We start from the raw sequence: 23,425 nt of genomic DNA on the forward strand, positions 1-23,425 counted from the left end.
GCAGAATCTGTTAAAAATGAGCTGAAATCATTTTAGGTGACTTTGTGTTTCAGAAATTAAATATATTAAATATAATACGATTTTATCTTGTTTTCTGATCGCCGTTTGTTCCCTGTTTGGCTCAGAATATTTTTGGCTGATAAATATTTTTATTTTATTTTATTATTTCTCTCTTTTTTTTCTTTTGTATCGTTGCTGTAATTATGCAAATTTCCCCAACGTGGGACGAATAAAGGCTCCTTCTTCTTCTACAACAGTGGCTGGAGGGCATCTTTTATTTCACAGCGATGAAGCGACAACACGAGGGCATCCACACACCGACTGTCACGCATCTTTACTGCCCTCTAGTGTCTCCTAGTGTCTCCTAGTGCAGTGGGTCATGGGGAAAACCAAGAAGTTTACACGATTGACTCCTAATGGCCCAGAGATGACAACTGTTCCAACTGTAGCAATCAAATGAGAAGCTCCCTAACCAGCAGGCGCTGTGAAGTGTGAGCAGCTTCAGCCCGCAGCTCTCTCACTACCTGTTGCCGTTGCCGAGCGATGACGCCGTGTGTCTGAAACCTGCGGCTGTGCTTCCACGAGTCACGTCAGGATGTGTTTGTGTGCCTCTCGGTGACGACGGGGTGGGGGTGGGGGTGGGGGGGTGAATCGTCTCTTCCCGCCGCCGGCGCCGCCGCGGCCCAGGTGGGCCGAGCTCCACGACCGACAGCCCGGGCCGGCGTTCAAGGCCGGAGCCGTAAATCTGATGTGGACGGGGAGGTGCACCCATGACTAATTTGGAGCTGCGAGGCGGCTCAGGCGGAGGTCACGGAAGGATAAAGTCGGACGCTGGGCTCGGAGACTCCCGGAGGCTGGGCCGGGATTTCAGCGCAATCGTAAATCTTTGGAGGGATCTAGCGAGTATGGATGCAAAACCAACGCCCGCCCCCCCTGTCTTTGCAACCTCACTGTTTGGGGGCTGTTCACACAGAGTTGGTCCAGGAGGCCAAGGTTTGACTGGAACTTCTGGGAAAAGCGTCGATCTCAGCCGAAAATCCTTTTTTATCTTTTTTTTTTTTTTTTTCTTTTTAAATGATTCAATTATTTAAAAATATGACACAAGTCATGTGCATCTTTTTGGGGAATCTGAGAATGCTGCTGCATTCCAAACAATGATGGCTAAAGCAAAGTCACATTTAGAAAATCTCTGATGTGGCTGAGAAAAGAAAACTCCCCTGCTCGGTGCGGCTCCAGCGAGCTGGGAATTTAGCAGAGCGGAGCTCCTGCTGTCAAAGACGCACTGTGTTGGCTGCTGTCTACGTGTGTGTGTATGTGTGTGTGTGTGTGTGTGTTACTTTTGCCCGTGATGAATCCATGTAAAGAAGACAGCTATTAAAGCCACTGGAACCACTTCAACAACGCCTCATTACAGCCGCTGCTCGCCGGCTGCAGGCAGGATTTATGGAGCACCTCCCTCCCCCCCTCCCTCCGGCCCTCCCCCCCCTTCCTGCTTTGGCCAGGGGCCTCCAGAGATGGAAGGATGGCGGTGGGAAAAAGAAAGAGGAGAGAAACCAGCCAGGAGTGCAGGAGAGAGGAGGAGGTGGAGGGGGGAGAAGGAGAGAGGAGGAGAGGAGGGGAGAGAAGGAGGGAAGGAGAGAAGGAGGGAAGGAGAGAGGAAGAGAGGAGGGGAGAGAAGGAGAGAGGAGGAGAGGAGAGAAGGAGGGAAGGAGAGAGGAGGAGAGGAGGGGAGGGAAGGAGAGAGGAGCGGAGAGAAGGAGGGAAGGAGAGAGGGAAAGAAGGAGGGAAGGAGAGAGGAAGAGAGGAGGGGAGAGAAGGAGGGAAGGAGGGAAGGAGGGAAGGAGAGGATTCAGAGAATGATGATGGTGACAAATCACTCGTGTTTGTTTTAACCGAGCGGGCGGCGGAACAAAGCTCACGTTGAACGTAAATCACCTTTTTTTGAATCAGTTGCAGGAGATTAGATCTGACTCGGGTACGATTTAATGCGTGGACGTGACGTCCTCATCGCAGAGCAGGACATCTTTCACCCGGCTCCTTTCCGCGCCTTTGAAAATATCTACAGACAAGAGAGGGGAAAGTACACAACTCTGTGGCGTGACCATTTACAGCGTGTTGCTGACAATGACTGGGTGCTACGCAATAAAGCAACATTACAGTGAGAATACCAGCTGGTTGTGCAGCAGTGTCACTGACACCAGTACCGGTTCTTGTTTCCTGTGAAACACTTTGGTATGATAACAAGTAACTTTTGTATACAAAATAAAATGACGTCAATAACGCCAAATTGCTTCATGCTTAGTTATGGTCAGTTCCGTTTAGAATACTGTATTAATCCCTGCAGGGAAATTCACTTTACATCCGCTTTCCTAACTATTCTATCTGCAGTATGATATCGGTCCAATACCGACACAAATCCTGGGATCGATATTATCAATATGTGGATCTGAAACACGTTCAATGTTGTTTTCATTAGAAATACAATCCAGCGAGACTGCAGAGCGATATTAGTACACATCAAAAAGCAAGCTTGTGCTAACACGGAAACAAACCCGAAGCACGCTAAGAGATCTCAGACAGAAATACAACACATATTGTATATGTAGTGAAAAGCCACTTACTTTGAATGGCGTACTTTTTCAACGCGCCAATGTTGGGTTCTTTCAGAGGCTGTCCCACCTTCCAGCTAGCTGCTAGTTAGCATGCAGGCGCTTAGCCAATTAGCCACTCAATGTTTAACGCTTTTCTGACGTTAATACCCCAACGGTTCTGGCGTTCGTTTTGTTTCCAAACGGAGATTATCGTCGCGTGACAGTTAATGACTCGGGAATGATCAATAGTAGGAGCCGCTGCTTATAATGGCAGAAGCTAATCTCGAAGTTTGTTCTCTGCTGGAAGTGGCGCCACCAACCAGACTGCTGGGTTGTAATTTATAGTGGAGCGCACACTGGGTGAAATGACGGCATTATTGATGGTGGAACTTGAAACCGTTAGTAAAAAATAAAAAATCAAAACAAATGAAGCCATTAGAATGAAAAGCTAAAGGTAGAGCTAACAGGTTACCTTCAGAGAACAGCTTCACTATCCAGTCAGTCAAAACAACAGGAAACAGTTTGTAAATCTGTCAATAGCATTTATTATTTATTTTTTTTAAACATTTTATTTCAAGTACATTAAACGTACAAATCATATAGTCTTACATCCAACAACAGTGAATCACAACTACGGATTCGGTCGGTTCAAGTTTACGTGACACGGTTCTTCCCCCCCTCCCCCCAACAACGCTTCACTCCACATCCATCTTCTCCGCACCATCATCCTCTCAGTCACAACACGCAAGATTGTTGTTATTGAATCATAAACATGGGTTTTTGGTCCAGTTCTGGACAGAATTTCAAGCTCATGATTGCGGCAAAAATCCCAGTGTACAGTGAAAAGTCTACCTGTCAACTTAAATACAAATCACAAAGCGAAGGCACAACCAAAGCACAGAAGTCGCCGTGTCTTCTGGGCTCTTGGGAGTATTTCTTTCTTTTTTTTTGGAATGCATCACTGGAAGAATTCTTGGGGATGACACAACAAAAGTACAATAAATATAGTTTCCAAAACAATATTTATTGCTGTAGGAAATTACTAAGTGCCCTGCTTCTCTGTACGTTTGTGCGGTCCAAAGGGACTCGCCGCTAAAAGGCCACCGGCTGAAGCACCGGCGAAGGTGACCACCACCTGTCAATCATCCACGCCCACTGACCGATGGCTTCACACTGTGACTTGAACACTGTGTTGTGCTTCAGAAAAGGTGTGTTAGTGCTCATTAGTGAGTGGTGGTCACAGTGCTTCTCTCAGTCTGACTTCATGTGAAGGGACATCTTTCATTGCAACCATCAAATAGTCCACGTGAAAGGCAGGTGGGTGGGGCTTCTATCTGAGGTAACATTACAGAAACACACTTCAAGTAATTTCAGGTATGAAAAAAAAATAAGGTATATTAGTACATAATACAACACATAAAGCACATATTGGTCATATGTGACTAAAGAACTAATAATCAGCGAGCCATTGAAATGTTGTGGAGGGCGGTGGCTGTGGAGGCCAGAGTCCGGCTCTGTAGCGGTCCAAGCCGACCCCACGAGCCCGACACCGGGCCTCTAGAGGGCAGCGTGTCCTGCTGCAGTCCCAGCCCTGCGCGCACACACACACACACACTGACCACACCAAACATCTATGGCTCTTGCATATAGAATTTCACATTTCACATCCTGAAATGTGCACAGGCCTTTGTGTGCAAGCTAGAAAAATATACCATCTGAAACTCCTGTCGGTTAGAAAAGGGAAGGAGGGTTCAAATTCTATATGCTCAAGGTAAAGTCGAGGTATTTCTCAGCACAAAGGGATGACGATTCACACATGTGGGTGTTGGACTTGATGAGAACTACTGGCCTACCAAGCTCAGAACCAGGTTGGTTTGGCAGACGCTACCAACACGATCCCAGGCTGGCTCGCCGAGACGAGGCGGAAGGCAACTAAGAGCTGGCCGTCGTAGCCGAGGAGCTACGGCAAACAAATCTGCTTGGATCCAAAGTGATTTGGTCGTTCCAACCTGGACGATGGTTGACGGAACCACGGCGGCTTCGGCACACAACAACAATGGATGATGTTTTACACGGCGATGGTCAAGAATTCTCTGATTCCAAAAAGGACACAATGACGAGTTTAAAAAAAAAAAAAAAAATACACATCACAAAGCAATCACGTACTGGCATCGTCATCGTCAACATCATCAACATGGAGACGGGCACTTACAAGGACGTCCAGAACACAGAGTGAGCAAAGAGTGGCCTTGCCACCGCGAGTCGGTGCCTGCTGGAACAGAAGGAGGTCGCTGCTAAAGGCCGGGACATGGCTGGAGAGGAGAGCCGCCTGTGCTGCTGATGGGGTACCGAACTCCTGAACCAGATCTGAACCACATCTCCTGAACCAGATCTGAAACCAGATCTGAACCACATCTGAACCAGGTCTCCTGAACCAGGTCTCCTGAACCACATCTGAACCAGGTCTCCTGAACTAGATCTGAGCCAGATCTGAGCCAGATCTCCTGAACCCAGATCTCCTGAACCAGATCTGAACCAGATCTCCTGAGCCAGATCTGAACCAGATCTCCTGAGCCAGATCTGAACCAGATCTCCTGAACCAGGTCTCCTGAACCAGATCTCCTGAGCCAGATCTGAAACCAGATCTGAACCAGGTCATCCCCACTTTGCTCAACTGCAACAAGAACAACAACAACAACCTGGAGCTCATGTCACTGCCAGTAATTAACCGCAGCTGCGTTTCCATGACAGTTGTTCACAAAATAAAAGAGACGGTTCTAAAGGTACCACTGGCATTTGCAGGTGTTTCCACTGAATGGTGTGAAGTGCACCAGCTGTAATTCTGCTCAAATCTCGTGACTCTCAGGAGGAGATTTGATGAGAACTACGATGGCGTTTGTTTGCTTTGTTTGCTTACGTGTGTTTGCTGTCCAGAATGCTTGTTCCACTTTTCTCTTTGATGACTTGGAAAAAAATATTCTGTCTCCTCCTCTGTCCAATCATAACGCTCCATTTTCACTACTCAGTCAACTGGTCACGTGACCCCCGTCCGTCACGTCCGTGGTTCTTTTAACTGATCTATGGGCTCAGGTCGCTCTGCACCAGAACCACGTCACGCCTTGGTGAACTCCACCAGTCGGGTATCGAAGACGCCACTTGAAGGACATTCAAGTTGAAAGGAATTAAGATTTCATGCAACAACAGCTTTGAGTTGATGATGGTTTTTGACAGTACCGCTCACTGTTCACCGGGACCATCCCAGGAACAGTGGGTCTGAGTGGAGCGCCCCAGCCCAGCGGAAGGCTCTGATTGGTTGGTTGGCTCTGCCCGGTGATGCTCCGACCGAGGTCTGAAGCAGCGGCAGAGGGCGTGGCGAGGACGACCAGGACGCGGTGGGATCAGTCTCACCTCCACCATCGTCTTGGCTTTCATTTCATCCTCTCTACAAAAATACAACATTTCATGAGGCGTCTGGCCGCACTACGGCACTGCGCACACCTGGACAGTGTTTAAGGCCAGTGTGTGGACCAGCAGCCACTGGTCTGGGACCACTGCAGTCCTCCCAGCATGGATTTCTCTCCCAGTTCACAGTTCCAGCCTGGCAGAAAACAACAACGATAACGACGACAACAACAACAACTATCCAGGTACTGCGTTGTTGTTTGTTTTTTTTTTTCTTTGAAAATGAAGATATTAATTTCATAAAGCTCCTCCCCCTTCCCTGGCCAGTGACTCAGGCCCCGCCCACTACCCCGCTCCAACCCGGTAGCGGTCGACCCTGAGAGGAGAGCGGAGACGACGTCGACAACGGAGGGCAAAGGTCAAGCAGGTCAGGAGTGCGTCTCCGTCACAGGGACGTCTCCTGAACCGAGTGCGCCACCAGCTGGCAGGAGGGCAGCGGCGCCCTGGACTCGGCCTCGGACTCGTCCTCCTCCTCCGTCTGCCTGCTGCTCTCCATCTCCTTGTCCTCCACGATGGTGTCCTCCTTGGAGTGGTGGGCGGCGCCGTTGCCGTCCTTCTTGCCGCTCTGGTAGGGCGGCTCGTCGGCGGGCTGCCTGGGCTGGAAGACACAGAGCAGGAAGTCAATGGGGTCCGGGAGCGTGGCGGTGGAGCTGGAGGTGGAGCTGGAGGTGGCGCTGGAGGTGGAGGTTACCTTCTCGGCCAGAGGGGTGACACAGCAGAGCTTCTCCCTGTAGCGCTCGGGCAGGAAGAAGAGCAGCGTTCCCAGGACGGGATAGACGGTCCCGGGCAGCAGGTCCTTCTCCTTCATTGGTCCTGAAACACGGTGACAGACGAGTGACACTCAAACCTTTATCACTTTCTCTTTAGTTTGTACAGGGCCTGTTTACGAAGAAAAAAAATTCCATTGTGTAAAATTTGGCTTCAATTTGGCCTTAATTAACTTCATTAAAGTGAAGAATTAGAACGCTTCCCAGGTTCCCAGTGCTCCCAGTGAGCTGCCATCTGTACCAGCATATTTCTAAGGAAGCCTGGTGTGGACAATCCAGCTGCCTGGCAGCAGAGCGTTTGATACTTAGGCTGAACGCTAGGGGGCGCCCTCAAATAAAGCCACCAAGAAGAGGGAGAAGGAGAAGAAGGAGAAGTACAGGCGGAAGTCAATAAAGGAAACGTTCAACCTCACACAGGTCATGTGACATCACAGTGGGCGTGGCTTCAGCCCAGCCCTGAATGTCTTGTTGTGAGTGAGTGTGTTCACCTGTCAGCAGGCTGACGAGCAGCCCCACCACCACCACCACGGCAGAGTTGTGAGCGCTGTACCACATGTAGGACAGCGAGTAGAGCGCCTCCACGCCCGTCGGCCTGAGGGGGGGGGACAGGGGGGGTCAGAGGGTACTGAAGAGAGAACCTTGGAGACGAGATCTTGGCTCTTTGGTTGAAGCTGCAGACTCACCGCGGCTTGACAGTGGCGGCGGTGATGTTGTCCAGCGTGGTCATGACAGCGGCAGCGGTGATGTTGTCCAGCGGCGGCAGGAAGGTGGGCGTCGGCGCTGCGGCGGGCGACATGTTCATGACGAAGCTGCCGATGCCGATCCAGAAGGCCATGGCGAGGCCGGCCACCAGGCCCACCACGGCGCCCTGGCAGAGCGAGGAGAACATTGGCAAATAAAAGACCCGGTCACCTCCAGCGTGCTGATTGGACAGCTAGGTGGCGGGGGGGGCGGGACTCACGGTGGAGTTGGCCCAGGGGAAGAACAGGCCCAGGCAGAAGAGGCCCAGCAGGGGGCCACCCACCATCCCAAAGATGCTCAAGGCTGCCTGAGAAGAGACGAGAGCGGGCAGAGGGGTCAGAGGTCGCGGCGGCTAACCTCACCTGGAACTGTTGGTGTGGGGGAGGGGCTTCCTACCTGCAGCACGGACCCCATCAGGGAGGCGATGTAGGCCATGGCCAGGCACACCAGGCCGTAGGCCAACGCTGAGGAGCAGCAAGCAGAACACAGTCACACGGTGTGGCCTTCATCATCATCATCATCATCATCATGATCTTCATCAGAAGAGCAGCTCTCTCACCCAGTCCCTTGGACAGCAGCGTGGCTCTGGCTTCCGTCATGTTGGGGAAGTGAGGCTTGATCAGGTCCTCCATGGTGACCGTCGCCAGCGAGTTGAAGGCCGAGGAGATGGTGCTGAGGACCAGACACACAACTGATTCAATACACGCTGCCCCCTGCTGTCTGCCCGCTTGATCGCTCCGGCCGCCTCACGACACCGTCGGTTAACAGGTTTAGCAGCCAGGATGGTCTCAGGTGACCAGCTGAGGTCACCTCAGTCCACGAAGAGCAGATTCTACAACACCGACGTGCTTCAGATGGACCTTCCACGGGTCCGTCCCTCTGCTGGCTCACCTGAGAGCTCCGCTGAACAGGCAGGCCACGAAGAGCCCCGGCAGGCCCGGTAGACCCTGGAAGACGTCCATCACAAAGTACAGCACCATCTGCACGCAAGGACCAAAGCCACAGGGTGAACCTCCAGCCGCAGCAGCGGCACCTCCCAAATCTTTCAGCGAGGAGAAGAAACCTGGTCGTTGGTCTTGACGTAGCCCTTGTCCAGAGGACTGTCCTCCCCGTAGCGAGCAAACATGACCAGACCCATCATGCAACCCAGACACAGCACGATCTGCTGGCACGGGAAGACCACGTAGCAGGACCTGCAGCAGCAGCAGCACTGTTAGACACTCAGAAGAACGAGGAGGAAGCAGCAGCAGCACAGAAGTGGAGGAGGACTGGGAGGTGCAGGAGGTGCAGGAGGTACTGACATGATGGCCTGCTTCTCAGTGCGGGAGCTGAGGTACCTCTGGACCTGAGCCTGGTTCACTCCGTACAGAGCCAGCATGAGGAAGACCCCGCCCACACCCAGGGTCCAGAAGGTGTGGCGCTGCAGGGGGTCTGGGTTCAGGCTGCACACACACACACACACAGAGTGCAGTTTGAGCATCATCAGCAGTCCCAGCAGCGACCACCAGGGGGTGTCAGTCACCACCTACTCCAGGCCGGCGATGCGGCTGCCGTTCACCGCCTTCCTCCACACCTCCGTGATGCCTCCAGCCTGGCTGGCCCCCACCACGATGACGGCCAGCTGGCCCGCAAACATCACCACCGTCTGGAAGACGTCGGTCCAGATGACGGCCTTCAGCCCCCCCTGCAGGCAGGACGGCAGAATACATTCAAATTAAGAGAGACACATAAATCCCATCGATTTGGTCCCCGACTGATCCCAGCAGTAGGAGGTCAAGACTGTCTGTGTGTGTGTGTGTGTGTGTGGACTCACCAGAGCAGTGTAAACAGTGCTGACCAATCCCATCGCCATCACTGCCCCCCAGAGGTCAAAACCCGTCACTGCAGGCAAAGAGGTGGAGGTCATTGAGAACGCTGCAGCCAAACCAGTGACATCACGCCAGGAGTTCCGTGAAGAATGCTGCAATTTCACTTCATTCAACTAAAAATAGGAACTTTACTATTCAGAGACTAAGGTGTGACTGTCAGGCTGAAAAGGCCAACGTATTGCTGATTTTCTCCATTGTCAGCGTGCATTTCCAACACCAGTGAAACAGAAAAGAGTGGAGACTTTTTCCAAGCCGGCTCAACCGACTAAAATGAAGCGTTTGAATTTGAAAAAAATAAAATAACATTTGCGATACTCCTGCACCCCTATAAAGAAGGCTGTTTCTTCATGTCTGCTGAGCCCACTGAGCCTGCTGGCTGTGTGCAGGTTCAGACTGAAACGCTCCAATGTGGATGGAAACTTAACTCTTTTTTTTTGCTGCTGCTCTGGAAAAAAAACACCCTTCATGAATGAATGTGGACAGGCAGGAGGTGTAAATCCCTCACTCTCACCTGCGTTGAGCGCCAAGGCTGGAGCGTAGAGGACCACCCCCATGTAGATGACCTGCAGGAGGAGGAGGAGGAGGAGGAGGAGACAGGAGGAGTAAACCCGGCGGGTCACGCTGACTCGGGAGAGAGGAGCGTTGGCTCAGCTCACACAGGTCATCGCCATGCGTCGGGTTGGAGAGCAGCGACACGTGCTGTCATAAAACAACACCACAGCTGGGCCTTCAGCTGCGACTTTGACCCCCCCCACCCCCACCCCCCCGCCTGCATGCTTAAACTGAGCCTATTAATAAACTGCAGGGCCAACAGCCGATGGACCGACTGGGCTTAAAACCTTCAATTTGACCCCCCGCCCCGGATCAGACGGAGGATGTTTGAACTCCCACTGCTGAGAATCTCAAAGAGGAAACTTGGATTTCCAGTTCCAGAGGTGCTCTGACAATTCTGTTCATTGCAGGCTGAAGATGATTGACGGAAAGGGCATGGTGTGTGTCAGGAGAGTGTTGGTACCATCTGAAAGATGAAGGTCACGGTGCCACAGATGCGGACCGTCTTGTTGAAGCGCAGCTCCAGGTACTGTGGAGGGGAACCGAAGCAGAGAAGATCATCAGGGAGACGTCGCGGAAGGCACAGCTGGCGACGCGGCCGTTTATTATTGGACGGTATCGCTCCTCTGAACCTCCGGGACGCCACACCCTGATAAGGAACCTTTAACAGACTCTCCGTGCTGAGGCCGCGGTGACACTCACTGGTTTTTGTTGCTGTTCTGTTGTCAAGGCCGACCAGTTTAAAAGCACAGATAAGGAGGACCGAGCTCCGAGATCGCTGACAAGACGCACAACCAGCAGAAAGTGTCGACAGTCCGCCACTAAAACACACCTGAATCATCTCCGCGTGGACTGCTTTCAGAGTTCTTCTATTCTGCTTTGTCACCTCGCAGTACGACTCTGATCAGATCGGCAGACTCGTCTAGCTATGAAATGTATACATGTGTAGATGGTTTTGTAAACCTTGAAGTGTATAGAAAGTGTATAATTGTGGTACAATATGGTATCTTGCACCAGCATATAATCTAAGGAAGCCTGATGGGGACAATCCAGCTGCCTGACAGCAGAGCGTTTGGTGTTTGGGCTGAATGCTAGGGGGCGCCCTCAAATAAACCAACCAGGAAGAAGGAGGAGGAGAAGAAGAAGAAGAAGAAGAAGAAGAAGAAGGACTAGGTATCCAGGTTTGGCTGCACAGGGCCACTGTAGTTCACTGTCAAGCTCAGGAGAGGGAGGGTGGGTGAAAGAGCTCTGCGATCTAAAATTCAACCACCAGATGTCGCTGATTCTGATTCAGAATCATCAAATATTCCACCCTCCCACCTTTAAGACTGGGCAGGTTCTTTCTGAAACCGTGGTCTGGTTAACGTCGTGGACTTGGTGCGACGACAACCTGGAAGCTCCAAGCGTGACTAAAATAGAGCCAGAGTCAAGTTCCCTTTGCAGCGACACGCAGTTCAAAAAGGTCACGCTTGGCGCTGAGCCGCGCCAGGAATGTGGTCCTGGTGGTCTTTACCTCGTAGGCGCTGGACAGCCCCAGCCTGTAGAACACGGGGATGAAGACGTGCGCGGGGATGAGCAGGCCCAGGAAGTAGGAGCAGCCCAGGAACCAGTACTGGGTCCCGAAGGTGTAGACCTCGGACGGCGCCCCCAGGATGGCCACGGCCGACTGGAAGGTGGCCAGCAGGGACAGCGACACTGGCAGGCAGGACATGGAGCGGTCGGCCATCAGGAACTCCTGCAGGGGGCAGCAGAGTGCGTGGTAAGAGTGGGAAGAAAGGCACAAGAACCGGGAGCCTTCAGACTGACTGAAGACTTGACTGAAGACTAAACTGAACACACACACACACACACACACACACACACACACACACACACACACACACACACACACACACACACACACACACACACACACACACACACAGGGTCAATCTAGAGTTCAGTTCTAGAGTGGGAGGAAGCTGGAGAACATGGACATGACAATTAGCATTAGCATTAGCTAGAAACTGTGTATGCACCCAACCAGCTGCTGTGTGGCTGCATCCTCCCTGGCAAAGCAACAATGAGTAACGACAACGCAGTGCCCCCCCCGCTGCCGCACCTGCGTGGTGCGCTGGCGCCCCCCGGAGAGGGCGTAGAAGAGGCCGATGCCGGCCGAGGCCACCAGCAGCAAGGCGAAGATGACGTAGTCCACCGTGGTGAAGCGCATCTGCACCACCTCCCCCATGATGCTGCTGCTGCTGCTGCTGCTGCTGCTGGAGGTGGAGGTGGAGGTCCAGGTCAAGCTGGCTGCCGGGTCAAAGGTCGTCCAGGGGCCAATCACGGCGCTACGGGCGGCCTCATTCCATCAGGAGGACTGACTGAGGACCCCTGGAGGGAAGAGCAGCACAGTGCAGTCACTCACTGAGGGTCCAGCGCTGAAGGTTCTGGTCCTGGAGACCAGAACCTTCTTGTGTACGGAAGAGGATCAGGGTCACAAGAAGAGAAAAAAACTCTGCCTGCAGGTCTGCTGGAGAACTGCAGTCTCCAGCAGCTTCCTGGTGACTGAGGCTCAACCTGCTGGGATTCACCTGCTTACTGCGGCCAACTGGCTTCACCCACCATCCAGCCAGTCTACTGCCAAGTGGCACTGGATTGGGTCGACTTCATTCACCAAATTGTGACTTTTTTCACGAAATTGTGACTTTTTCACGAAATTGTGACTTTTTTCACGACATTGTGACTTTTTTCACGACATTTTGACTGTATTGAGAAAATCTCAACTTCAAAGTGGAAATGAAAAGTAAAATAAAAATCTCCTTGCTGTACCACCGGGTTCTCTTGTGGCCCTGATCCTTCTTTCATGGGTTGTGAGCGCACCGAGGCCGGCTGAGGTTTCATCGCAGCAAGATGGGTTTTAAAAGTTAGAGGAGTGTCAGTCCATAAAAGAACAGAGAAGTTGCCGGAGGCTTCTAAAAATCTTTATGTGCTAAGGTTTATATATGTATAAATCTATAAAAGCTCTCGTCATTCAAGGGCTTTTTAAAATGTCAAAGAGACTTCAGTGGAACTCGTGACGCCTCCGATCAGCTCAGGGTCAAACACTCTGCACCGGTCACAGCCTGACAACAAAGAGACTCTTCCAGCGTTGGGACAAAGTTGAGGAAGGACAATGAAATCAAGTTCTTACTGTGACGGAGCTGCTGCGGGCCGAGTGCTGCGGGCTGAGTGCTTCTCTCCTGCTCGCTGAGTGTGTGGCTCCCGACAACCTTCAGTCTGTGGGAGACACACAGTCGCGCAGTGAAACACAAGCCCGGGAGAAGAGCCGTGAAAATATTATGGCAGATCTTTGGACGGTCTCCTGGCGGCCGAGCAGCAGCAGGCACCCGGTGATACTCTGGCCAAACACGCTCGGGCCGTCTCCTCTCTCCGGCTTGCACTGCGGGGAGCCTGTTTGTGTTGTCGCCGCAGAGGAGGCGAGTTTCCCCCCTCGCAGGAAAATTCCCACATCCCACCCCTGCGTCTCTCAGCGCATTCACTTCTCCAGCACCGCCGACGTGGAGCAGGCCCTCAGAGTATCGACTGAAGTCTTTATGAGAGAAACTCTTTCTTTCTTTCTTTCTTTCTTTCGAGCTCAGCTCGACCCTGAAAATGTTGCCATCCAGGCGACGGAGCGACTCTATTTTCCCATTTTAAAGCCAAGAAAAGTCAATCAGTTGTAAACACAGGACACACAACAACTGTCACACATCTATCATTTACAAAGGACGCCTGGCAACACGTCCCAGTGCACAAACGCTACGGGCAATCATTACACAGAGCGAGAGAGAAGCGGGTTTTACCAGCCAGGGGTTCTGCCTGGAGGGGTTCTGCCTGCAGGGGTTCTGCCTGCAGTGGTTCTGCCTGCAGGGGTTCTGCCTGCAGGGGTTCTGCCTGCAGGGGTTCTGCCTGCAGTGGCTGCGTCTCTGCGCTCACCCTGGAGAAGCTCTGCTCTGTGAGGCGGACACGGCCCGGACTGTCAGCGCTCGGCCAGCATCGCAGGAGGTCTGAGCTGACACCGCCGTGATCAAGGACTCTCCCCAGACACGTGACTCCATCAAATCCCGCTCTTATCATTATTGCCCATTACCTCTAATCTGCCTGATTGTGAGCGCTTGGGAACTGCAGCGCTCGCCAGAACAACTGACCCAGTGCCAGGAGAGCACCTGGGGGAACTTAGCTTGAATTGGAGCTTTTTGATTTTGTAGTTCCTGTAGTTTCTTAATGTTCTGGAGAATCAAATGGCATCTTATTCTGAAACTACTGGTGACGGCTGAGGAGCTGAAATGATGAACTTCTCTCTTTACAGTGTGTTTGCGTCCATGTGTGTATTTTAGGGCTGGGCGAATTTGATCAAAAATAAAATAATAAAATATAATAATATATAATAATAATAAAGTGCAGATGCCAGTAAACATAGGTAGCCAGTTAAAAGCTTCTCCGGGGGTCAGAGGGGGGGGGGGCGAGACTAACTATGGTACCCAAGAGGCGCCAACCCGGAAACATGAAAGAGGAAAATCGATATTTCCGATTTTCCTCGATTTAACATCGTTAAAAATAATCAGATTTCGATTTTAAATGGATTGATCGCACAGCCCGAGTGTATTTCCATGCGCCAGTATCTGATGTGTTTGTGTATCTTTGTATCTGGGGGTTCTGGTGAAGGTTGTGGTGATTGATGGTTTGCTGTGTGGTGTCCGGACCTCCGCTCAGAAGCTGCAGATGCAGCGGCTTCCTGGGAGCGCCTGGTTTACAAACGCACTTTGATCGAACGTCAGCGATGGTGGATACATATCAGCATTCAGTCCGACTCTGGACTCCAGGTCCACAAGAACACAGAGTCTACTGTGAAACAACAACGTATCCATCTCCTGCCCGAGCTGAATTCTCTTAATGTTTCTCAGAGCTTTTTATGGAACTTTTATCACTGCTTCATTGATGTGTTGCTTTTATGGTCTATCAGTGGAGGAGAAGAACAGGCTCAGCTGCATTGTTAATGTGGGCTCCAAGATCACCAGAGTCCAGGGCTGTGTCAATGCAGGCTCTGCATCCTTCAAGGCTGCATTTGAAAGCAAGTTGCCTCATAGCACTGCATGAAGGCTCCTCCCAATTCCCAAGGGTCCTTAGGACGCTCCAAATGCCCCCCTACTGTTAGCACCAAGGCTACACCGCTACTATCCTTCACCTCCTTCTGTATCCCAGGATGCTTTGCGTGCTGCTGCAAAGCATGCTGGGATCCTGGGAAATTAGCGCCATCTACTGGCAAAGACACCACATATAAATTTAAGTATTGAAATTTCACATAAAATATTGTATGTTTTTAACATCGGGTTTTTATTTATTTGAACATCCAACGCCATCGTTAGATGGTGAACCAATGGTTAGCTTGATGCTATGAAAACGTCACTTCCGGGGTTGGCCAGCAGGAGGGAACGGCGGTGACGCAACCAGGAAATACGCCCGGGGCTAGACCGTCCCGTGAGGTGACCAGGGAGGCGGGGTTTGGTCCGTCCCTCTAGGCCAGGTCCTTGGGAGGACGCTTCCTTCAGACGGAGGACGCTCGGTTTGAAGGGTTCAGACCCTCAACTGAGACACAGCCCAGCTCACCGACTTGGACTCCCTCTGGAAGAACCGGGTCCCTGACCACCTCCCAGCCAGGAGGTCCATCTGAGGCCCTCAGCTGTGGATTGAACCTTTGCGTTTGTACCTTAATTGATTTGCAAAATAAACGGACGCTGCCAGTGAACTGAAACCGTCCCTGGAGAGCCTTTCTGAAGGCTCCCTTGGCGAGATGGTTGCGTGCCGCTACCGGCGCCAAACCGTTACTGTGGGAAGACGTCAGATGTGGCAACACCTACTGCGCATGAAGCAACGCAACAACGCATCGTCCTGCAGCACTGCGGTTAATGTGTTTGCTCCAACGACGGGACACTTGACAAGAACCCTGAAGCTACTGCAGTCCCAAGAGCACACAGCCTCCACTGCCACAGACAATACACACTCGTCCACTGCAAAGGCATAAAGAGCTCCCAGCCAGCCAGCGAGCAAGCAATCTTCTTCTGCACCAGTTGGCCGAGGCCTTCGGTGACAGTGTGCAGAGTCCGGCCGTGACAAAGCCAAACTAGAAGCAGTCGTAAATATAACCAGCACCTCAGAGCATGGAGGAAGGAGGTGAGGGAGTCCAGAGGAGCCTCCAGGACAATGTGTAACACCAGGTAGTTAATGAGCAAACACCCCCTGGCGTACAAAACAAACCACAGGCAATTAGACGATAAAAGAAGGTGACAGAACAGAGGCAGCGCTGGGAACAACACGGTGCAATGAAGCCCGAGGAGGTGGAAAATCTTACTTTTCTAATTCGAAGCAAATCAAATTCCTGGCCAGAGGACTTGGCAACCTCCTGGATTACCAAAGCACTCAACAACACATTTCACTCAGAGGCGCAGCAGGGCCTTTACAGCCGTCGTCTGGGGAATTTGGGCACCCACAGCTGCTGGTATCTCAGCGACTCAGGAGACCAACCAGTTGAGTAATGATTAAACCGTTAGCTGGACCCTGGCCTTGTTGTCAGAAGAAGGAACCCCCGGCGGAATAAACAGAGACGAGTCAGAGTGCAGCGGTGCCGCCGGTCCGGCTCGGCTGTGTGCAAAAACATAAAACAAGACAGAGGTTGGCAGCGTCAAGCTCCCTAAAAGCGCGACTATTTCCCTGTGAAATGTCGGGCTTTGCTCTTGGTGAATTGTTGAGTTTCAGTTCGACGCGCCCAAGCGTGCTTGTGATAAACAAAAATTCTGGAGGATGCGGCGATCCACTGTTCAGATTGTTTATTTGCAATCCAAAAACAAAAAACAAAAACGGTCTTACCGCGACAGCGGACAATGCGGCACAGGTTGCTTGCAAACTCACAGATCGACAAAGTAATCCAACAATCGTCAAAAAATGAGAAATCCAAAAAGTGCTTGAAAAGCGGTCTAAAACTGTTTGGCTGCATTCAACTCAAGAGACCTGCCGGCCCCGTTAACCACCCTAATATAGTTCAGGTGCTGCAGTCACCTGCCTATGGTGATGTGGGGGCGTGGCCCTTAGCGCAACCAATACTAAGAAAATACTAAATAAATAAAACAATTACTTTTGTGTCCATAATTAACACATTAAGCCACAGTGCAAATAAATCAGAAATAAGGAAAGAAAATAAATATTTTGGCTCCAACACTCCCTGATGAGGTGCAGGGCGGACCGGGCCGTGAACAGAGTCTGCTTTTGGGGGTTGAGGACTCAGCATCGGGGGGTGGGGGGGAGAAGCACGAGACGCAGTAGCAAAGAGTTATCTTCAGCTTGCCGGGATCACTCGTTAAAGATAACCACCAGCCCAGTGTAACTGGGAGCGTTCACACAGGGAGGGGATACCAGCATGCAGTGGACACTGCAAACACTGCAGTGGGGTGAAAGAGTAATCGGCTGCATTTTATCACACGCATTACAAAGATTCAAAATATTACATTGAGTTAAAATACGGTAGAAGAACTCACGCAGGGTTAGGGTTCACACCGGCAGCCAAAATCCCATTTTCAGACCCATCCAGGTTGAAACCAGACGGTTCTTTGGTGGTCTGAGCAGTCACAAAACGACATGAAATCCAACTTTTTTGAAAGCACCGTCTCGTCTCAGTCCGAACCACCAGAGACCTGGTCGACCTGCTTTGAAAAAATATCTCCGACCTTTCTCCTCTGAAAACCGAAGTCAAGTTGCACCCAACCGGACCATATGTTTGCCCCCCCCCAAGTGCTGCTAAAAGGTCAAGGGTCACCCATCATACACATCCATGGCTGAGGGGGGCGCCACGCCACGAACCGCATTCTCATTGAAAGGCAACATGACGGTCAACATCGTGTGTAACGTCAAAATGGGGCGGGGGGGGGGTGGTCGACTCCTGGAGCGCGTGACTTGGATCAACGACACGCGCCACGAGAGCTCGTGGCTCGTCGTCTGTCATTCATTGCCGTGGCTTGTGCCCAAACCAGCCGAACCGCCGCGCGGTTGGCTAGCGTGAAGCTAAGCTACGTTAGCCCACCGGCGAGTAATTTACCAGCAGCGAAGCTGCCACGGGCGACGTCGCTTTTACCTTTCGTTACCGTTTGCTCTTTCAGCATTTACGGCGGCGGTATCAGCGCGAGTCCACCACGCGCTCACGTTATCGCGGGCTTAATTTTTGCCTCGTGTGTCGCCGTAACGTCAGAGCCCGGCTCGACACGTCACGCGTTTCACAGCGTTTGACGGCTCTCGCACACACGCCAAAATACTAACGATAGTTAATAAGTAGTAGCCACTTGCCAGAGGCGGCCGGAAGTGCGTCCTGGTCTTCACGACACCAACTGTGAAGTGCCATGATGTTGTCGAGTCTCCCCGACTCTCCTTGACAGAAAGCAGCCGGCCGGCCAAGGGAACACGGGTGTTGCGTTCAGGGGTGGCTGGTTAACCGGGAACTCTGGAACTCTGACTCATCCAAAGGCCTGACGAGGGGCATCTTTCTATATCTGTAGCGATGCCGCAACAACGTACGACCCAGCTGGCGTGAACTCAAGTTGAATATGATCACAGCAGGCATTACATAGACGCCACTTCTCGTCATGTATGCAGCTTCAACGCACCACTGCTTTTTCCGACGTTGAAGGCAGCACATGTGCTCGAGTCAATACGGAGTGTTTTGTTTTTTTTGTTTGTTTTTTTTTAAACTCAAAAGCAGCATTGAATAACTTGAACAGCTTCAAGTCCGAGCTCCTATAAAGCGAGCTGCTTTTAACCTCTGTGATGCGGTGACGCAGTCAAGGCGCGTCGGTTGTTTTTCAGCGAGCCAGTCCGTCACTGGCACCCGCCGGCGGCGAGGAAAATCCCCATCATCGCGCTGATTGATCACCATGACGACGGTGGCCATTGATTGTCTCCCGATCAGCCAGCCCTCCGATCGCACGCGCCTCCACCCGCGGCCAGTCACCTCGGGATCTCGCGGCAGGGACTGGCGGACGGAGACCACCCGGGACCACCCGGGACACCCCCCCCCCCCCTCCCTACCTGCGTCCTGGCTCGGTCGCAGCGGTGACATTACAGCAGCTCCGTCCCTCCTCCTCCTCCTCCATCTCTCCCAGTGCGCAGCCCTCAGAGCGCAGCTGCAAAGGTCGGCGCGTCTCCTTGTCCCCACTTCCGGTCGGTGACTCATGAGTCTCGTTGAATGTGAGCGTGTAGGGATACGAGTGTACACACCACCCACGAGGGGGCGAGACTCACCAAACCAGTCTGTTCTGGTTTGGTTTGTGCCTGAAATGAGCCGCCGATAATCTCGATGCACAATGTTTGAGGATCAACAAATGTGGGCAAAAACTGTGCAATTGTGGTACAAATCAAACAAATAAGCCGTGCTTTTTTTTCTTTTTTTTCTTTTTTATTGCAAAAGCTATAACAGGAAGTTATTAGTCCACATGATGAATCCTGGCACTGATAACCGCCATAAAAGCGCTGGACACAGCACCAGTGTTTGAAGTACTTCAACCCCCTCTTGAGAATTCATTTTATATTATTGACAGTTTCTTTTACATACAACAAACGGAGAGACTCCATCTCCCGTCACGCTGCGGTTTCACCCGGCTGGCTGCAAGTTGTCGTGAAAATACAAAAAAAAAAAAAAACATCTTCGTACGGCCGTTCTTCTAAACGAGCCAAACCAGGGGAGACACTCTGTCATCCGTCGCACCTCCGTGAGAAGTCACTCGTCTGATACAGAGCACTCCAGTGTCCAAAGTCTGCATATTCCTCCCTCGCTCCTCCTCCTCCTCCTCCTCCTCCTCCTCCTCCTCCTCCTCCTCAGTTCAGTTGCCTGACGATGGAGTTAATGTCCGTGCCGCGAAAGCCGGGGTTCCCCAGGTCCTTGAGGAGCCCGGCTCTGTCGCGGGCGGCGTGGCGAGCCACCGACAGCTTGAACGGCAAGAGGAAATTGTTGGCGGCCCGGAAGCTTTTGCCAACCGAGTAGACCTCGTGGATGAGGTCCTCCAGGCAGATGATGCCGTGTTTTCCTGTGGACCCAGGAGGACACCAGGTGAGACGGTCGGCAGGTGACGGCAGGTGCTGCTCGGGTAGCGGCGATGAGGAGAAAGAGGACCTACCCATGTGTTCTTCGATGAAGGTGTTGTCTGTGAGAGGAACCCTCTTGGTGCCGATCTTGGCCTGTCCTCGCTTCAGGATGAGCTCACGAACCGACTTCAAGTTGGGAAATCTGAATATTGGGGAGGTGGAGGAGAGGAGGGAACGACAAGCGCGCTCAATACAGGTCACGGACAACTCAAGTCTTCTGAAAACCTGGCACTCACCCCCACGCCACGTAGGGTTCCACCATCTTCAGCATGCCCACAGAGGTCTTGTTGATTTTGACAAAGGAGCCGCTGAAGATCTTCCGCAACCGCAACATGTGGATGACCTTCGTGACCTTGGGACTGACACCTTTAATCCTGGAGAGCAAGACATTGTCCGTGATTACTGGCAAAGGTGAGGCTTTCTTCAGAGCTTCACCAGCACAGACAAGAAACAAGTGGACTGCAATGACAATGTCTGACCACTAGAGGACTCCTGAAATGAAAACAACAACAAGCTCATGTCTTTATCATGGAAGTGCATTGCTGCCACCCTGGGGGGAAAAAAAAAAAACAGAGCTCAGTATCACTTAATAATGTGAAAACTATCACATCACGTTTTTAGGTGATCATTTTCACGTAATAATGTGAAACTTATCACATTATTTTGTGATAAATATCACGTTCTAAAAGGCTTAACGTAGCTTAATGTCGGAAAACAGCGATGGACTATCACCAAACTTCACGTGGACAACACAGGAATTCAAACTTCAAGCTGGGCTTGACGAGAGACGTCCACGAGAAATTTGATCTGATCGCTGTTTTCCGACATTAAGCTACGTTAGCCTTTTCTCTACAATGAGAGCCTATGGAGAGGAAAAGGCAGAACATGGACAGGAGCCATAAAACAGGAGATATCATTTTGTTTTTTTTTTGAGTGGTGGAAGTGGACACGACTGGAGATGTCAAGACAAAAATGATCACGAAACAACAGGATTTTTTTTTCTAGGGCGGCAGCAATGCACTCCTGTACGTTACGATCTGCTCGTCACAACAGCTCATCTTGCAGTACGTACTCCCTGATGCGGACAGCGAAGGCGAGCTTGTGGTTCTCCAGAGGCAGAGGGTCGGCTGGTTTGTGGTCAAATCTGCGGATGCGAGTTTCATCGCGATGCTTTCTGCGGCTGTCCTTCAGGAAGTCTTCCAAACGTTTGGTTTGAACTTTAACCCTTTACCGCGGGATACCTGGAACCAGAAGAACAAATGCAACATAATTACACAGTGGTCAGCAAAAGTGGAGACGAGTGATCAGGAGGAAAGCTGCGGTTAAACGACAGAAACTATGGGGTATCGTGGTGGTCTGGCGGGGCCTGAAACAAGCTGGTCTGGGAGTGGCACAAGTGTCACCTTTCTCTTCTCAAGCAGAGCAAGTTTGGCTTGTGTGGCTTTGATGGCTTGGTAAGCCTTCCTCTTCTTCAGCAGATACTCTGGAACCAACTTGATGACCTTCTTGGACCTGTGACAGACATGAACAACACACACACGTTCACTCCCAAGTTCTAAGGAATGTGTCAGGAAGACATTATTCAACCATTAAATCATGTTGAGGGTCCAATGTCACCCGTGTTTACATTAGAGAACAGTAACGACAACCTCGGCGTTGATCCTCTGACTTTACGTTGACTTCTAATGGGTCACATTTCAACTTTACAAATAAAAATAAAAGTTGTTTACAAGTAACTTGTTCTGGGTATATTATGACCATCACAGTACCCACAGGAGCATTGCTCTTTCCTGGCACTACTCTGTAATACATTGTGTAAAAATGTTCAATTAATTGCGACTAATCTAATTAAATCGATTAAATTCTTCATCGAAAAATCGATTGTTTGTTAACATTCCTCGCCTGGACATTTATTCACACTGCGAAAGACAAGCCAGACGTGAAGCGTGACAACTCTTTTGTTTTATCCATCATGTTGTGGACGTGTAATCTATCAGGTAGCTGCTATGTTGTTTGTTTACCTGCGGGAGCGTTAAATTGGAGGACAGCAGATGGATAATAGCCAGTGGCAACAACCTAGCAGGTTTGCATTTTACTGTACGGTGACGTTCATTCACGTGGACTGTGCCTCTCACGTAAATAGGATCAAAATAAATGATTAAAATAGTAATAACGCGATGAATTCAGTTCAGTGATTAGCAGTGTTGGAAAACTGTTCCCATGCAGAATTGAAACGTAGCGGGAGCGAAGGAACGTGGGGTTTGAACTCAGCAAGTATCGAGATGATCGGGCACCTTAAATAACAGCTATTTAGACACAAGAGTAGCTTCGTTGTACCTCGGTGACGTGAATTCAGCCCCATGTGAAACTAAAACCTGTGAAGTTTGTCTTACACAGCCAGCGTCCTCAAAATAACTGTCTCCGTCGAACGTCGCACGAACAAACTTTGCTAGGAGTAAAGCTAGGTCAACAATACTCGTCAAATAATGCGCGGATGGACTTAGATGGAATTCATAAACATTACTTACTCGGATTCGGCCATGGTGGTGGTTGAAGTCAAATCGACCGTCGCGCTGTGATGACGTCAACCGCGTGTTTTGGCGCACACACCGCCACCCAGTGGCAACGCTCGCGAGGACGGCAAATGCACTAAAAGGCTCTCAAACAATCTGACGATAGATTGAGGCTACACTGCAACGAAATACAACAACAAAAACAGATTACAGTTGAAAACGAACAACAAAACACCCGTTTCCTATGAGCCTTACTATAACCTCTGATCTGCTGGGGGAGGGATTCGACGAGTTTCCGTAGTGTAGTGGTTATCACGTTCGCCTAACACGCGAAAGGTCCCCGGTTCGAAACCGGGCGGAAACAACCTTTATTATTATTATTATTTATTTTTTATTTTTTTTATTATTATTATTGCGACTTGACGTTATGGCATAAGGACAGGAGACATAACTGGAACAAAAAAAAAACAACGTGACTTTGTTTAAAGAGTGTGGGAGCAATTGGTGGTGTTTTGGCGAATGACTTCCGGAAAAAAAAGTTTGCTCCTCCCCGTCGGGGAATCGAACCCCGGTCTTCCGCGTGACAGGCGGAGATACTGTCCACTATACTAACGAGGATTTGGTGACGACAGTTTTGATTTTGACAGGCTTAATAAACATTTGGCCAATCACCAAAGTACCCAGAGTGATATGATGGAGTTTTAACATTCCGTCACCACGTCTGCTAACTGTCTGCTGATTGGTCCTTTGGTAAACAGGCATGAAAAAATTCCAAGCCAAGTTTGCCAGTT

At 50.9% G+C, this 23,425-nt stretch overlaps 2 protein-coding genes, 2 long non-coding RNA genes and 2 other non-coding genes across 8 annotated transcripts in view; 1 reads left to right on the plus strand and 5 right to left on the minus strand.

Annotated features, from left to right (window-relative positions):
* The window catches only part of LOC142881881 (uncharacterized), a 2,907-nt gene extending 165 nt beyond the window's left edge, over positions 1–2,742 (minus strand). The window contains exons 1-2 of the long non-coding RNA XR_012925716.1: positions 2,622–2,742; positions 1,936–2,059 (exon numbers count right to left, since the gene is read on the minus strand). This is a non-coding gene — a long non-coding RNA (uncharacterized LOC142881881). The remainder of the gene's footprint in view (positions 1–1,935; positions 2,060–2,621) is intronic.
* A 1,915-nt stretch (positions 2,743–4,657) lies between these two features.
* Positions 4,658–5,229, minus strand: LOC142881886 (uncharacterized). Its single transcript, XR_012925717.1, has 2 exons — positions 5,102–5,229; positions 4,658–5,064 (listed from the first exon to the last, which is right to left on the minus strand). It is a non-coding gene; the product is annotated as an uncharacterized LOC142881886 (long non-coding RNA).
* A 762-nt stretch (positions 5,230–5,991) lies between these two features.
* slc5a6a (solute carrier family 5 member 6a) lies at positions 5,992–19,087 on the minus strand. Of its 3 annotated transcripts, none has more exons than XM_076016307.1 (18): positions 19,069–19,087; positions 13,151–13,236; positions 12,083–12,351; positions 11,495–11,716; positions 10,445–10,510; positions 9,941–9,992; positions 9,375–9,442; positions 9,091–9,245; positions 8,863–9,003; positions 8,625–8,754; positions 8,453–8,541; positions 8,121–8,233; positions 7,958–8,025; positions 7,782–7,868; positions 7,504–7,688; positions 7,309–7,412; positions 6,745–6,866; positions 5,992–6,651 (listed from the first exon to the last, which is right to left on the minus strand). In XM_076016307.1, the coding sequence occupies exons 3-18, from the start codon at positions 12,206–12,208 to the stop codon at positions 6,439–6,441; spliced, it is 1,941 nt and encodes a 646-aa protein (XP_075872422.1). In that variant the 5' UTR covers positions 12,209–12,351; positions 13,151–13,236; positions 19,069–19,087; the 3' UTR covers positions 5,992–6,438. The 3 variants fall into 3 exon arrangements, with proteins under 3 accessions (XP_075872422.1, XP_075872420.1, XP_075872421.1); XM_076016305.1 differs by lacking the exon at positions 19,069–19,087 and adding an exon at positions 18,331–18,487; XM_076016306.1 differs by lacking the exon at positions 19,069–19,087 and adding an exon at positions 15,858–16,130.
* A 323-nt stretch (positions 19,088–19,410) lies between these two features.
* Positions 19,411–22,798, minus strand: rpl7l1 (ribosomal protein L7-like 1). Its single transcript, XM_076016323.1, is given in 7 exon segments — positions 19,411–20,063; positions 20,154–20,263; positions 20,358–20,495; positions 21,194–21,330; positions 21,333–21,362; positions 21,525–21,633; positions 22,650–22,798. Coding segments are annotated over 7 exon segments (747 nt in total). The 5' UTR covers positions 22,664–22,798; the 3' UTR covers positions 19,411–19,854.
* Positions 22,799–22,925: 127 nt separating this feature from the next.
* On the plus strand, positions 22,926–22,998 carry trnav-aac (transfer RNA valine (anticodon AAC)). Its single transcript has one exon. It is a non-coding gene; the product is annotated as a tRNA-Val (tRNA).
* A 182-nt stretch (positions 22,999–23,180) lies between these two features.
* On the minus strand, positions 23,181–23,252 carry trnad-guc (transfer RNA aspartic acid (anticodon GUC)). The gene has a single exon. It is a non-coding gene; the product is annotated as a tRNA-Asp (tRNA).
* Positions 23,253–23,425: the final 173 nt, after the last annotated feature.

Source organism: Nelusetta ayraudi, unplaced genomic scaffold, assembly GCF_046127955.1.
Source record: "Nelusetta ayraudi isolate G7.1 ecotype Tasmania unplaced genomic scaffold, CSIRO-AGI_Nayr_v1 ptg000222l, whole genome shotgun sequence".
NCBI lineage: Eukaryota > Metazoa > Chordata > Actinopteri > Tetraodontiformes > Monacanthidae > Nelusetta > Nelusetta ayraudi.

Coding starts and splice junctions, on each gene's coding strand:
- slc5a6a (XM_076016307.1), bottom strand. CDS start 12,208: ATGGGGGAGGTGGTGCAGATGCGCTTCACCACGGTGGACTACGTCATC. Junction 7,689..7,781: donor TCCCCTGGGCCAACTCCACC/GTGAGTCCCGCC, acceptor TCGCTCTGCCAG/GGCGCCGTGGTGGGCCTGGT. Junction 6,652..6,744: donor TCACCCCTCTGGCCGAGAAG/GTAACCTCCACC, acceptor TGTGTCTTCCAG/CCCAGGCAGCCCGCCGACGA.